General features: G+C 45.7%; 1 protein-coding gene across 2 annotated transcripts in view; it reads left to right on the forward strand.

Annotated features, from left to right (window-relative positions):
- Positions 1-16224, forward strand: part of LOC129813088 (methyl-CpG-binding domain protein 2-like) — a 109688-nt gene that overhangs the window by 28303 nt on the left and 65161 nt on the right. For both annotated transcript variants that reach the window (XM_055865263.1, XM_055865272.1), the window contains exon 3: positions 14262-14399. In XM_055865263.1, coding sequence (XP_055721238.1) covers positions 14262-14399 — 138 coding nt within the window. The remainder of the gene's footprint in view (positions 1-14261; positions 14400-16224) is intronic.

A 16224-nucleotide genomic window follows, 5' to 3' on the forward strand; every position in this document is an offset into this window, starting at 1 on the left:
CAGTACATATCTAGAACCACATCCACCGTACGTTCAGTCAGTACATATCTAGAACCACATCCACCGTACACATCTAGAACCACATCCACCCTACAGTCAGTCAGTACACATCTAGAACCACATCCACCCTACAGTGTTTAACGTACAGTCAGTCAGTACACATCTAGAACTACATCCACCGTACAGTGTTTAACGTACAGTCAGTCAGTACGTTGGTGAGAGTGCATCGACCCAGAGCTGGAGAGGAGAGTACTCCTTCCTCGTGAGTGTGTGTGTGTGTTCTAATCATAACGTGTGTGTGTGTTCTAATGTTACCCGCTAAACAGCTTCACAGTAATATAGTGATGGTAGTCAACAGCTTCACAGTAATATAGTGATGGTAGTCAACAGCTTCACAGTAATATAGTGATGGTAGTCACCAGCTTCACAGTAATATAGTGATGGTAGTCAACAGCTTCACAGTAATATAGTAAACAGCTTCACAGTAATATAGTGATGGTAGTCAACAGCTTCACAGTAATATAGTGATGGTAGTCAACAGCTTCACAGTAATATAGTGATGGTAGTCAACAGCTTCACAGTAATATAGTGATGGTGGTCAACAGCTTCACAGTAATATACTGATGGTAGTCAACAGCTTCACAGTAATATAGTCAACAGCTTCACAGTAATATAGTGATGGTGGTCAACAGCTTCACAGTAATATAGTGATGGTAGTCAACAGCTTCACAGTAATATAGTGATGGTAGTCAACAGCTTCACAGTAATATAGTAAACAGCTTCACAGTAATATAGTAAACAGCTTCACAGTAATATAGTAAACAGCTTCACAGTAATATAGTGATGGTAGTCAACAGCTTCACAGTAATATAGTGATGGTAGTCAACAGCTTCACAGTAATATAGTGATGGTAGTCACCAGCTTCACAGTAATATAGTAAACAGCTTCACAGTAATATACTGATGGTAGTCAACAGCTTCACAGTAATATAGTAAACAGCTTCACAGTAATATACTGATGGTAGTCAACAGCTTCACAGTAATATAGTAAACAGCTTCACAGTAATATACTGATGGTAGTCAACAGCTTCACAGTAATATAGTAAACAGCTTCACAGTAATATAGTGATGGTAGTCAACAGCTTCACAGTAATATAGTGATGGTAGTCAACAGCTTCACAGTAATATAGTGATGGTAGTCAACAGCTTCACAGTAATATAGTCAACAGCTTCACAGTAATATACTGATGGTAGTCAACAGCTTCACAGTAATATAGTGACGGTAGTCAACAGCTTCACAGTAATATAGTGATGGTGGTCAACAGCTTCACAGTAATATAGTGATGGTGGTCAACAGCTTCACAGTAATATAGTGATGGTGGTCACCAGCTTCACAGTAATATAGTGATGGTAGTCACCAGCTTCACAGTAATATAGTGATGGTAGTCAACAGCTTCACAGTAATATAGTGATGGTAGTCAACAGCTTCACAGTAATATAGTGATGGTAGTCAACAGCTTCACAGTAATATACTGATGGTAGTCAACAGCTTCACAGTAATATAGTCAACAGCTTCACAGTAATATACTGATGGTAGTCAACAGCTTCACAGTAACATACTGATGGTAGTCAACAGCTTCACAGTAACATACTGATGGTAGTCAACAGCTTCACAGTAATATAGTGATGGTAGTCAACAGCTTCACAGTAATATAGTGATGGTAGTCAACAGCTTCACAGTAATATACTGATGGTAGTCAACAGCTTCACAGTAATATACTGATGGTAGTCAACAGCTTCACAGTAATATAGTGATGGTAGTCAACAGCTTCACAGTAATATAGTGATGGTGGTCAACAGCTTCACAGTAATATAGTGATGGTGGTCAACAGCTTCACAGTAATATGGTGATGGTAGTCAACAGCTTCACAGTAATATAGTCAACAGCTTCACGGTAATATACTGATGGTAGTCAACAGCTTCACAGTAATATAGTGATGGTAGTCAACAGCTTCACAGTAATATACTGATGGTAGTCAACAGCTTCACAGTAATATAGTCAACAGCTTCACAGTAATATAGTGATGGTAGTCAACAGCTTCACAGTAATATAGTGATGGTAGTCAACAGCTTCACAGTAATATAGTGATGGTGGTCAACAGCTTCACAGTAATATAGTGATGGTAGTCAACAGCTTCACAGTAATATAGTGATGGTAGTAATCAGCTTCACAGTAATATAGTGATGGTAGTCAACAGCTTCACAGTAATATAGTGATGGTGGTCAACAGCTTCACAGTAATATACTGATGGTGGTCAACAGCTTCACACTAATATAGTAAACAGCTTCACAGTAATATAGTGATGGTAGTCAACAGCTTCACAGTAATATAGTGATGGTAGTCAACAGCTTCACAGTAATATAGTGATGGTAGTCAACAGCTTCACAGTAATATAGTGATGGTATTCAACAGCTTCACAGTAATATAGTGATGGTAGTCAACAGCTTCACAGTAATATAGTGATGGTAGTCAACAGCTTCACAGTAATATAGTGATGGTAGTAAACAGCTTCACAGTAATATAGTGATGGTAGTCAACAGCTTCACAGTAATATAGTCAACAGCTTCACAGTAATATACTGATGGTAGTAAACAGCTTCACAGTAATATACTGATGGTAGTCAACAGCTTCACAGTAATATAGTGATGGTAGTCAACAGCTTCACAGTAATATAGTGATGGTAGTCAACAGCTTCACAGTAATATAGTGATGGTAGTCAACAGCTTCACAGTAATATACTGATGGTAGTTAACAGCTTCACAGTAATATACTGATGGTGGTCAACAGCTTCACAGTAATATAGTGATGGTAGTCAACAGCTTCACAGTAATATAGTGATGGTAGTCAACAGCTTCACAGTAATATAGTGATGGTGGTCAACAGCTTCACAGTAATATAGTGATGGTGGTCAACAGCTTCACAGTAATATAGTGATGGTAGTCAACAGCTTCACAGTAATATACTGATGGTGGTCAACAGCTTCACAGTAATATAGTGATGGTAGTCAACAGCTTCACAGTAATATAGTGATGGTAGTCAACAGCTTCACAGTAATATAGTGATGGTAGTCAACAGCTTCACAGTAATATACTGATGGTAGTCAACAGCTTCACAGTAATATACTGATGGTAGTCAACAGAATGTATGGAAGCAGTTTGTTGATGAATGTTTTCTTTATCTCAGTCGGTCTCTCCGGCCCCTGGAGATCAGTGAGCTGTGGGTCGTTCCTCTGTCCTTGTTAGCCGTCTCTCTGGGTGAGCGTCCCAAATGGTACCCTATTCCCTATATAGTGCACTACTTTAGACCAGAGCCCTATGGAACCCTATTCCCTATATATAGTGCACTACTTTAGACCAGAGCCCTATGGAACCCTATTCCCTATATAGTGCACTACTAAGCAGTACACTATACAGGGGAATAGGGAGCATTTTGGGACGTAGCCTCGGTATCCCACAATGCCGAGAGCCCTGAGAGCGTTACTTCCCGGTCGTGGAGACGAGGCAGGCTCAACCTTGCTCTCCTCCATTCCCAGGGCGACGTGACATGATCTAGGAACACACACACACGCACGCACGCACGCACGCACGCACACACACACACGCACACACAGAAAAATAAAACATTTTAAGACATTCTCTGCTCTTCCGCTTCTGACTGCATGTGCTGTTCCTGCAGGGAGGGGGCGTTGTCTAGGTAACCAAAGACTTGTTTGCTACAATACCTTGCTTGTTTCATCAAGGAGCAACAAAGTTTCATCACGTTGTTAAGAGTCCATGTTACTCTAGTCCATGTTACTGTAGTCCATGTTACTCTAGTCCATGTTACTCTAGTCCATGTTACTGTAGTCCATGTTACTGTAGTCCATGTTACTCTAGTCCATGTTACTGTAGTCCATTTTACTGTAGTCCATGTTACTGTAGTCCATGTTACTCTAGTCCATGTTACTCTAGTCCATGTTACTGTAGTCCATGTTACTGTAGTCCATGTGCCTGTAGTCCATGTTACTGTAGTCCATGTGCCTGTAGTCCATGTTACTGTAGTCCATGTTACTCTATTCCATGTTACTGTAGTCCATGTTACTGTAGTCCCTGTTACTGTAGTCCATGTTACTGTAGTCCCTGTTACTGTAGTCCCTGTTACTGTAGTCCCTGTTACTGTAGTCCATCCATGTTACTGTAGTCCATCCATGTTACTGTAGTCCATCCATGTTACTGTAGTCCATGTTACTGTAGTCCCTGTTACTGTAGTCCCTGTTACTGTAGTCCATGTTACTGTAGTTCATGTTACTGTAGTCCATGTAACTGTAGTCCATGTTACTGTAGTCCATGTTACTGTAGTCCATCCATGTTACTCTAGTCCATGTTACTCTAGTCCCTGTTACTCTAGTCCCTGTTACTGTAGTCCCTGTTACTGTAGTCCATGTTACTGTAGTCCATGTTACTGTAGTCCATGTTACTGTAGTCCATGTTACTGTAGTCCCTGTTACTCCAGTCCCTGTTACTCTAGTCCATGTTACTCTAGTCCCTGTTACTCTAGTCCATGTTACTCTAGTCCATGTTACTGTAGTCCCTGTTACTGTAGTCCCTGTTACTCCAGTCCCTGTTATTCTAGTCCATGTTACTGTAGTCCCTGTTACTGTAGTCCATGTTACTCTAGTCCATGTTACTCTAGTCCATGTTACTCTAGTCCATGTTACTGTAGTCCTTGTTACTGTAGTCCATGTTACTGTAGTCCCTGTTACTGTAGTCCCTGTTACTGTAGTCCCTGTTACTGTAGTCCCTGTTACTGTAGTCCCTGTTACTGTAGTCCCTGTTACTGTAGTCCATCCATGTTACTGTAGTCCATCCATGTTACTGTAGTCCATGTTACTGTAGTCCATGTTACTCTAGTCCATGTTACTGTAGTCCATGTTACTGTAGTCCATGTTACTCTAGTCCATGTTACTCTAGTCCATGTTACTCTAGTCCATGTTACTGTAGTCCATGTTACTGTAGTCCATGTTACTGTAGTCCATGTTACTGTAGTCCATGTTACTGTAGTCCATGTTACTGTAGTCCATGTTACTGTAGTCCATGTTACTGTAGTCCATGTTACTGTAGTCCATGTTACTGTAGTCCCTGTTACTGTAGTCCATGTTACTGTAGTCCATGTTACTGTAGTCCATGTTACTGTAGTCCATGTTACTGTAGTCCATGTTACTGTAGTCCATGTTACTGTAGTCCATGTTACTGTAGTCCATGTTACTGTAGTCCATGTTACTGTAGTCCATGTTACTGTAGTCCATGTTACTCTAGTCCATGTTACTGTAGTCCATGTTACTGTAGTCCATGTTACTGTAGTCCATGTTACTGTAGTCCCTGTTACTCTAGTCCCTGTTACTGTAGTCCATGTTACTGTAGTCCATGTTACTGTAGTCCATGTTACTCTAGTCCATGTTACTCTAGTCCATGTTACTCTAGTCCATGTTACTGTAGTCCATGTTACTGTAGTCCATGTTACTCTAGTCCCTGTTACTCTAGTCCCTGTTACTGTAGTCCATGTTACTGTAGTCCATGTTACTGTAGTCCATGTTACTGTAGTCCATGTTACTGTAGTCCCTGTTACTCTAGTCCCTGTTACTCTAGTCCATGTTACTCTAGTCCATGTTACTCTAGTCCATGTTACTCTAGTCCATGTTACTCTAGTCCATGTTACTGTAGTCCCTGTTACTCTAGTCCATGTTACTCTAGTCCCTGTTACTGTAGTCCCTGTTACTGTAGTCCCTGTTACTGTAGTCCATGTAACTGTAGTCCATGTTACTGTAGTCCATGTTACTCTAGTCCATGTTACTCTAGTCCATGTTACAGCAGAAACGGACTCAACCGCACGAATGTCTGACTGTCCCGTCTTCAGGCAGTTGTCCCCCCCCCCAAAAAAGGAAATAAAAAAATATCAGTATTTTTTTAAATCGGTAATGACGGTTATTTTATTTTCATTAACAGTCTTCATCCAATACAGTAATTGTGCCCTAGTCTCAGGCCTGTGTTAGCAGTGGATCAGTCTGGTCTCATCTAGCACCGACACATGTACGCACGGCCTTGTCCGCTACTCTCGTCAACACTCACACACAGGACGTGTTACAGCTTTTCATCCGTCGTGTTACAGCTTTTCAACCGTCGTGTTACAGGTTTTCAGAAGTGTTACAGGTTTTCAGACGTGTTACAGGTTTTCAGACGTGTTACAGGTTTTCAGACGTGTTACAGCTTTTCAGCCGTGTTACAGCTTTTCATCCGTCGTGTTACAGCTTTTCATCCGACGTGTTACAGCTTTTCATCCGTCGTGTTACAGCTTTTCATCCGACGTGTTACAGCTTTTCAGCCGTCGTGTTACAGCTTTTCAGACGTGTTACAGGTTTTCAGACGTGTTACAGCTTTTCAACCGTGTTACAGGTTTTCAGAAGTGTTACAGGTTTTCAGACGTGTTACAGGTTTTCAACCGTCGTGTTACAGCTTTTCAGACGTGTTACAGCTTTTCAACCGTCGTGTTACAGCTTTTCAGACGTGTTACAGGTTTTCAGACGTGTTACAGCTTTTCAACCGTGTTACAGGTTTTCAGAAGTGTTACAGGTTTTCAGACGTGTTACAGGTTTTCAGACGTGTTACAGGTTTTCAGACGTGTTACAGCTTTTCAGCCGTGTTACAGGTTTTCATCCGTCGTGTTACAGCTTTTCATCCGTCGTGTTACAGCTTTTCAGACGTGTTACAGCTTTTCATCCGTCGTGTGACAGCTTTTCAGACGTGTGACAGCTTTTCAGACGTGTTACAGCTTTTCAACCGTCGTGTTACAGCTTTTCAACCGCCGCGTTACAGCTTTTCAGTCGTGTTACAGATTTTCATCCGTCGCGTTACAGCTTTTCAGTCGTCGTGTTACAGCTTTTCAGACGTGTTACAGCTTTTCAGACGTCGTGTTACAGCTTTTCAGACGTCGTGTTACAGCTTTTCAGACGTCGTGTTACAGCTTTTCAGACGTGTTACAGCTTTTCAGCCGTCGTGTTACAGCTTTTCAGCCGTCGTGTTACATGGTTCCTCAGTAGGAGAAGTAAAACCACTTCATCATCTGTCTGTATGTCACTACTACGTAGAGCTATACAAATACAAAACACATTACAATAGAACTGCTAGGAGACTGGCATACGCTGTGTAGGTCTATTCTATTGTAACGCAGTGTATTTTACTAGCAGCACTGAATAGACCCCTCAAATTGGACCTCAAAGCCAGTTCCACTGCTTTTTCTCATTCTTCCCCTCTAATCAGGGACTGATTTAGACCTGGGACACCAGGTGGGTGATTCCCCTCTAATCAGGGACTGATTTAGACCTGGGACACCAGGTGGGTGATTCCCCTCTAATCAGGGACTGATTTAGACCTGGGACAGCAGGCGGGGGATTCCCTCCTAATCAGGGACTGATTTAGACCTGGGACACCAGGTGGGTGATTCCCCTCTAATCAGGGACTGATTTAGACCTGGGACACCAGGTGGGTGATTCACCTCTAATCAGGGACTGATTTAGATCTCGGACACCAGGTGGGTGATTCCCCTCTAATCAGGGACTGATTTAGACCTGGGACAGCAGGCGGGGGATTCCCTCCTAATCAGGGACTGATTTAGACCTGGGACACCAGGTGGGTGATTCCCCTCTAATCAGAGACTGATTTAGACCTGGGACACCAGGTGGGTGATTCCCCTCTAATCAGAGACTGATTTAGACTTGGGACACTAGGTGAGTGATTCACCTCTAATCAGGGACTGATTTAGACCTGGGACACCAGGTGGGTGATTCCCCTCTAATCAGAGACTGATTTAGACCTGGGACACCAGGTGGGGGATTCACCTCTAATCAGGGTCTGATTTAGACCTGGGACACCAGGTGGGTGATTCCCCTCTAATCAGGGACCGATTTAGACCTGGGACACCAGGTGGGTGATTCCCCTCTAATCAGGGACTGATTTAGACCTGGGACACCAGGTTGGTGCATTAATGATGATCAGGTAGAACAGAGAACCAGCAGTAATTTTGAGGATTTTACATTTTGTGATAGTTGTCTTTCAAAGTTGTTTCCATGGGTCTTGAAAACCTAAATTGGCATGACACGAGCTGAATTAAATGTAAAAGTCTTGGAAAATAAAATGCTTAGTATACTCTGTGCTCCGTTGACATTTCACAGAGATCTTTGGAAAGATTGCTGTGAAATCTTCGGAGAAAAAGAACAGGAATTTTGAATTCATATGAAAAGCGTCAAATATGAAAATACTACATGTCATGTCTCAAAATCGCTATCCATCTAAACTCTGTATATTGTTTTATGTCCTGCGGACTCCAGGAGAAAGACGAGTTCAACAGGAAAGTCAGTCTGTCAGCTATCCAGTAGTATTCTTGCACCGAATCCAGCCTAGCTGACGTGATGCTATTTCCTCTGGCCTCCATTGATTTAGTCTCCCTGATTCTGTCCATCCTACTACAAGGGTAAAAACTCCAATAGCTTTTGAAGGGATTATGATAGAGAGATGAGGTTTGGATCGTTTTCTTCAGAGCAGTGGTCACCAACCGGTTTCCTGAGTCGATCACGTTCACAGTCAAAAAGCAAGCTGAGAGCTACCGTTCTGATTGTTTCTTAAACATGACTTAAACAAATGTAACATTAACCTTATAAAAGGATTTCTGTAGGAATGAGGTTATCACGTTATCACAACATATTGGCTATATATGCCCGGACTGCCAATATTGTTCTTCACAAACCATATTATAATTCAAAACTCAAGCTTTGATAACAAAATACATCAGCACTCGTGAGGCACAGCTGAACATACATTTAAATCATTTGCTTTTTTTATTTGACTAGACTGCATGTGATTTTCATGAGGCTTTCAAGACAACTGGTAACTTGGGGGGAAAACAAGGTCAAATCATGATGTCAGTGATCTTCAGGTGGGAAAGTCAGAGCTCTAGAAAGATGCCAGAGTTTACGACTTGGAATTCCGAGTTGGATGACCCTTTTTCCCGGTTGTCTTGAACGCACTGAAGTTGGAAGTCTGAGATTTGGAAGTTCCCCGTTGTTTTAACATGGTATTAATCTCATTAGAGGGGAGATGCAGCAGAGGGTCCACCTCTCACGGTCCCCGCCGCTCTCTCACGGTCTTCGTCGCTCTCTCACGGTCCCCGCCGCTCTCTCACGGTCCCCGTCGCTCTCTCACGGTCCCCGTCGCTCTCTCACGGTCCCTGCCGCTCTCTCACGGTCCCCGCCGCTCTCTCACGGTCCCCGTAGCTCTCTCACGGTCCCCGCCGCTCTCTCACGGTCCCCGCCGCTCTCTCACTGTCCCCGCCGCTCTCTCACGGTCCCCGCCCTTCTCTCACGGTCCCCGCCCTTCTCTCACGGTCCCCGCCCGTCTCTCACGGTCCCTGCTCTCTCCTTCCTTTCCTCCGGTGAGACTGACCACAAAGAGGGGGCACCGTCTTCCACCTGATGGTGAAACTTGAGTCGCACTGCATCTGCCTCATGCACAAATTCATGTTGTTCCTGTGACCAGAGAAAGTGAGGTATTTCTTGATATTAAAATAGACACGACAAGCTGCTAATAATAAAAACGCCTGTCGATACACTTGGCTGCTCACTGCAGCTGCAGCGCGAGTGGAAGTAGGGAGAAGTGTGTTTTGATGTTTTGTAAGAAGTGTTGAATAAAAAAAAAAAGGGTTGAGTTGAATAAAACTAAAACATAAAGTCATATAAACAGCAGCTCGTTGATGAACAGCAGCTCGTTGATGACCTGAAACCCCACCTCTTCAAGGAATACCTAGGATAAAGCAATCCTTCTGCCCCCCCCCCCCTTAAAATGATCTAGATGCACTATTGTAAAGTGGCTGTTCCACTGGATGTCATAAGGTGAATGCACCAATTTGTAAGTCGCTCTAGATAAGAGCGTCTGCTAAATGACTTAAATGTAAATGTAAATGTAATGAATTCGTTGACAGTCTCTCTCTGGTCACGGTTTTAAAAGGGATCTCACCCAGGCTGGTATCAACCTTTGCTGTGGGGTCGTTGAAGCTGTACGCATGTTGATTTGAGCTATCTGATTGGCCAGCGCAGTAGGCCCAGTGGAATTTAGCCACATATCTTCCCGGTCCGCCGGGTAGGCGGAGTTTGTCTTTTCCAGACAAATGAAATGGTTCCGAATGGGAACACTTTGCCTCTACCCGGTGTACAGGGCTTCTGAATCAAGTTCACCTACCGCCAACAGCTCAACACGTTCTCTTTTATGCAGAAATGTTCGGTGATCAACTAGGAATGCCTTCAAGAGCCACCAGTTGATCAGGAACGACCGGTTGGTGACCAGCGTCTTGGAGGATTATCTACACAGTTAACATATTCTTTTTACCCATGGGTCAAAAGATGTGTTTTGGATTAGACACACTTGACACTATGTCCTGTGTGAACTAGTGTAGCCCACAGCCATTTGGCATAGCCAGATCAGGACATAACATAAGGACAACTCAGAGTATGCTATTCTGTTCTTCTGAAATAGACTGCATTTTCTACATATCATGTTTCTTTAGACCCGTCTAAAATAAACATTGTATTTATTGTGAAGGTGGAGGCTATATTACATGGATTTATTAGACTTGTTAAAATGTAGATGTTCCAAAGGTCTTCATCAGTGACTTGTGTCGGCTATATATGGAAGCCAAGAGATGTTAAAATGTGTTTATGTTAATTAACGGTCAATTACCGTGAGATCGACAGTTATTTGCTTGACAATCACCGGTTGACGATATTTAGTGACCGCCACAGCCCTAAGGCCTTCTGCCATCTTATCTAAGCCTGAGGGGCCTCTGCCATCTTATCTAAGCTTGAGGGCCCTCTCCCATCTTATCTAAGCCTGAGGGCCCTCTGCCATCTTATCTAAGCTTGAGGGCCCTCTGCCATCTTATCTAAGCTTGAGGGCCCTCTGCCATCTTATCTAAGCTTGAGGGCCCTCTGCCATCTTATCTAAGCCTGAGGGCCCTCTGCCATCTTATCTAAGCTTGAGGGGCCTCTGCCATCTTATCTAAGCCTGAGGGCCCTCTGCTATCTTATCTAAGCTTGAGGGCCCTCTGCCATCTTATCTAAGCTTGAGGGCCCTCTGCCATCTTATCTAAGCTTGAGGGCCCTCTGCCATCTTATCTAAGCTTGAGGGCCCTCTGCCATCTTATCTAAGCCTGAGGGCCCTCTGCCATCTTATCTAAGCTTGAGGGGCCTCTGCCATCTTATCTAAGCCTGAGGGCCCTCTGCCATCTTATCTAAGCTTGAGGGCCCTCTGCCATCTTATCTAAGCTTGAGGGCCCTCTCCCATCTTATCTAAGCTCGAGGGCCCTCTCCCATCTTATCTAAGCTCGAGGGCCCTCTCCCATCTTATCTAAGCTCGAGGGCCCTCTCCCATCTTATCTATGCTCGAGGGCCCTCTGCCATCTTATCTAAGCCTGAGGGCCCTCTGCCATCTTATCTAAGCCTGAGGGCCCTCTGCCATCTTATCTAAGCTCGAGGGCCCTCTGCCATCTTATCTAAGCCTGAGGGCCCTCTGCCATCTTATCTAAGCCTGAGGGCCCTCTGCCATCTTATCTAAGCCTGAGGGCCCTCTGCTATCTTTTCACATGGCTCTTAGTGCTGTCTTTGGTAAGGACTCAGGATAAATACCTGTTCTTTACAAAGCACGTGACAAATAACATTTGATTTCTTTGACGTGAATTTAAAAATGTTAAGCGCATTTTGTTCCATGAGAAGTGCGAGCGGTGCTGACATCTTGAAAGAAAGTGGGTGTTTTGCATATGGAGCAGTTTGATTGGTCTGTAATTGAGTGTGTGCCACCGCCACAGTGTTGCTCATGAGCTGAGGACTGCCTCGTCCCTGGGACCACTCCTCCCTGGGACTCTGTACCCTGAGGACTGCCTCGTCCCTGGGAGTCTGTGCCCTGAGGACTGTCTCGTCCCTGGGACTCTGTGCCCTGAGGACTGCCTCGTCCCTGGGACTCTGTGCCCTGAGGACTGCCTCGTCCCTGGGACTCTGTGCCCTGAGGACTGCCTCGTCCCTGGGACTCTGTGCCCTGAGGACTGCCTCGTCCCTGGGACTCTGTGCCCTGAGGACTGCCTCGTCCCTGGGACTCTGTGCCCTGAGGACTGCCTCGTCCCTGGGACTCTGTGCCCTGAGGACTGCCTCGTCCCTGGGACTCTGTGCCCTGAGGACTGCCTCGTCCCTGGGACTCTGTGCCCTGAGGACTGCCTCCTCGCTGAGACTCTGTGCCCTGAGGACTGCCTCGTCCCTGGGACTCTGTGCCCTGAGGACTGCCTCGTCCCTGAGACTCTGTGCCCTGATATGCAGCTCCTCCCTGAGACTCTGTGCCCTGATATGCAGCTCCTCCCTGAGACTCTGTGCCCTGATATGCAGCTCCTCCCTGAGACTCTGGCTCTGCTCTGCTGCTCTGCACATGTCCTCTTTAGGGAGGAGCCCCCCCCCCCCCCCCCCCCCCCCCGTTGTGTCTGCCAAACCACAGATCAGAGTTAACCCTTCAACCGTCGCAGCACACAGCGCACACACACACGTTAGCAGAGCGCCTCGCTAAGCAGCCTGACACAACCCACCGCTCACTTTGAATGTTCTCTGTCTGCGTCACTAGTTGTTTGAACTGAACACTAGTTTCCTGCTGCGCTGCACTTCCTGTTCCCCTGACCTGTAGGAGTGATAATGGTCAACTAGGGTTTTCAGACTACGCTGTACTTCCTGTTCCCCTGACCTGTAGGAATGATAATGGTCAACTAGGGTTTTCAGACTACGCTGCACTTCCTGTTCCCCTGACCTGTAGGAATGATAATGGTCAACTAGGGTTTTCAGACTACGCTGTACTTCCTGTTCCCCTGACCTGTAGGAATGATAATGGTCAACTAGGGTTTTCAGAGTTTCTGCTGCACTTCCTGTTCCCCTGACCTGTAGGAGTGATAATGGTCAAGTAGGGTTTTCAGACTACGCTGCACTTCCTGTTCCCCTGACCTGTAGGAGTGATAATGGTCAACTAGGGTTTTCAGAGTTTCTGCTGTACTTCCTGTTCCCCTGACCTGTAGGAATGATAATGCTCAACTAGGGTTTTCAGACTACGCTGTACTTCCTGTTCCCCTGACCTGTAGGAGTGATAATGGTCAACTAGGGTTTTCAGACTACGCTGTACTTCCTGTTCCCCTGACCTGTAGGAGTGATAATGGTCAACTAGGGTTTTCAGACTACGCTGCACTTCCTGTTCCCCTGACCTGTAGGAATGATAATGCTCAACTAGGGTTTTCAGACTACGCTGTACTTCCTGTTCCCCTGACCTGTAGGAGTGATAATGGTCAACTAGGGTTTTCAGACTACGCTGCACTTCCTGTTCCCCTGACCTGTAGGAATGATAATGCTCAACTAGGGTTTTCAGACTACGCTTTACTTCCTGTTCCCCTGACCTGTAGGAATGATAATGCTCAACTAGGGTTTTCAGACTACGCTGTACTTCCTGTTCCCCTGACCTGTAGGAATGATAATGCTCAACTAGGGTTTTCAGACTACGCTGTACTTCCTGTTCCCCTGACCTGTAGGAGTGATAATGGTCAACTAGGGTTTTCAGAGTTTCTGCTGCAGCGGTTTTGTTAAACTAATTAAATGGTTTTATGACGGTGCTGCTTCATGATTGCTCATAGAAGTACCCAACACACACACACACACACACACACACACACACACACACACACACACACACACACACACACACACACACACACACACACAGGGTGGACTTTACTTTCCCTACTGACTCTCTCCTCTGATTGTTCCTCTACCTCTCTCTCCTCTCTCTAATTGTCCCTCTCCTCTCTCTTCTCTCTGATTGTCCCTCTACCTCTCTCTCTTCTCTGATTGTCCCTCTACCTCTCTCTCTTCTCTCTGATTGTCCCTCTACCTCTCTCTCCTCTCTCTGATTGTCCTTCTACCTCTCTCTGATTGTCCCTCTACCTCTCTCTCCTCTCTCTGATTGTCCCTCTCTCGCCTCTCTCTGATTGTCCCTCTACCTCTCTCCTCTCTCTGATTGTCCCTACACCTCTCTCCTCTCTCTGATTGTCCCTCCACCTCTATCCTATTGTTTAATCAAGCCTCTCTTTCTGTCCTCTCCTTTCAGGGTAAACCAGACCTGAACACAGCACTTCCTATTAGACAGACAGCCTCCATCTTTAAACAGCCTGTCACCAAAGTTGTGAACCACCCCAACAACAAGGTGAAGACAGACCTGCAGAGAGCCACAGAGCAGCCCAGACAGGTAAGATATATACACACACACACACACACACACACACACACACACACACACACACACACACACACACTTGCTTGTTAATGTCTGGTTATTGCCCAGAACGAGGGGTTGATTATGAGATTCATTATACACCCAAAAGGATGAGAGGTCACTATCATTGTAGAGAGTAGATGATAAAAGGCCCATCCATGGTGAGAGCGTTTCATACTAATCTAATCTGGTTTAAAATGACAAATGCATGACTAGGATCAGTTTTGAACTGGTCTGCGGCCATGTATCATTGTCCAGGCTCCAGACACCAGCATCACAGCCTCTCACTGTCTAGTGGGCACTATTTAGGCCAGCCACAACGTCTATTAGTTAATTACGCCACGGTAGGGCCACCTGAACCTGTTCTGTTGTTGTAACTGAACCAGGGTGTCATGTCTGGCGACGACCACTAGAGACTGCTGAAGGACCACAGATGTAGTGCTGTAGCTGCTTACTGTGTTACAGCAGCACCATGCTGAGACTGGGACTGTAGGAGCCGTTATAGAGCCAGCCATTGGCCATAGCCGTTATAGAGCCGTTACAGAGCCAGCCATAGCCGTTATAGAGCCAGCCATAGGCCATAGCCGTTATAGAGCCGTTATAGAGCCAGCCATAGCCGTTATAGAGCCAGGCATAGCCGTTATAGAGCCAGCCATAGGCCATAGCCGTTATAGAGCCGGCCATAGCCGTTATAGAGCCAGGCATAGCCGTTATAGAGCCGGCCACAGCCGTTATAAAGCCAGCCATAGGCCATAGCCGTTATAGAGCCGGCCATAGCCGTTATAGAGCCAGCCATATCCGTTATAGAGCCAGCCATAGCCGTTATAGAACCAGCCATAGCCGTTATAGAGCCAGGCATAGCCATTATAGAGCCAGGCATAGCCGTTATAGAGCCAGGCATAGCCGTTATAGAGCCGGCCATAGCCGTTATAGAGCCAGGCATAGCCGTTATAGAGCCAGCCATAGCTGTTATAGAGCTGTTATAGAGCCAGGCATAGCCGTTATAGAGCCAGGCATAGCCGTTATAGAGCCAGCCATAGCCGTTATAGAGCCAGCCATAGCCGTTATAGAGCCAGCCATAGCCCCGTGTGGCTCAGTTGGTAGAGCATGGCGCTTGCAACGCCAGGGTTGTGGGTTCATTCCCCACGGGGGGACCAGGATGAATATGTATGAACTTTCCAGTTTGTAAGTCGCTCTGGATAAGAGCGTCTGCTAAATGACTTAAATGTAAATGTAAATAGCCGTTATAGAGCCAGCCATAGCCGTTATAGAGCCAGGCATAGCCGTTATAGAGCCAGGCATAGCCGTTATAGAGCCAGGCATAGCCGTTATAGAGCCAGCCATAGCTGTTATAGAGCCGTTATAGAGCCAGGCATAGCCGTTATAGAGCCAGCCATAGCCGTTATAGAGCCAGCCATAGCCGTTATAGAGCCAGCCATAGCCGCTATAGAGCCCGGCATAGCCGTTATAGAGCCAGCCATAGCCGTTATAGAGCCAGCCATAGCCGTTATAGAGCCGTTATAGAGCCAGCCATAGCCGTTATAGAGCCAGCCATAGGCCATAGCCGTTACAGAGCCAACCACAGCCGTTAGAGCCAGCCATAGCCGTTATAGAGCCAGCCATAGCCGTTATAGAGCCGTTATAGAGCCAGCCATAGCCGTTATAGAGCCAGCCATAGCCGTTATAGAGCCAGCCATAGCCGTTATAGAGCCAGCCATAGCCGTTATAGAGCCAGCCATAGGCCATAGCCGTTATAGAGCCAGGCATAGGCTAGCCGCTAACACGAGGCTGTGTTACA

This window comes from Salvelinus fontinalis, chromosome 2, assembly GCF_029448725.1.
Source record: "Salvelinus fontinalis isolate EN_2023a chromosome 2, ASM2944872v1, whole genome shotgun sequence".
NCBI classification, from domain to species: domain Eukaryota; kingdom Metazoa; phylum Chordata; class Actinopteri; order Salmoniformes; family Salmonidae; genus Salvelinus; species Salvelinus fontinalis.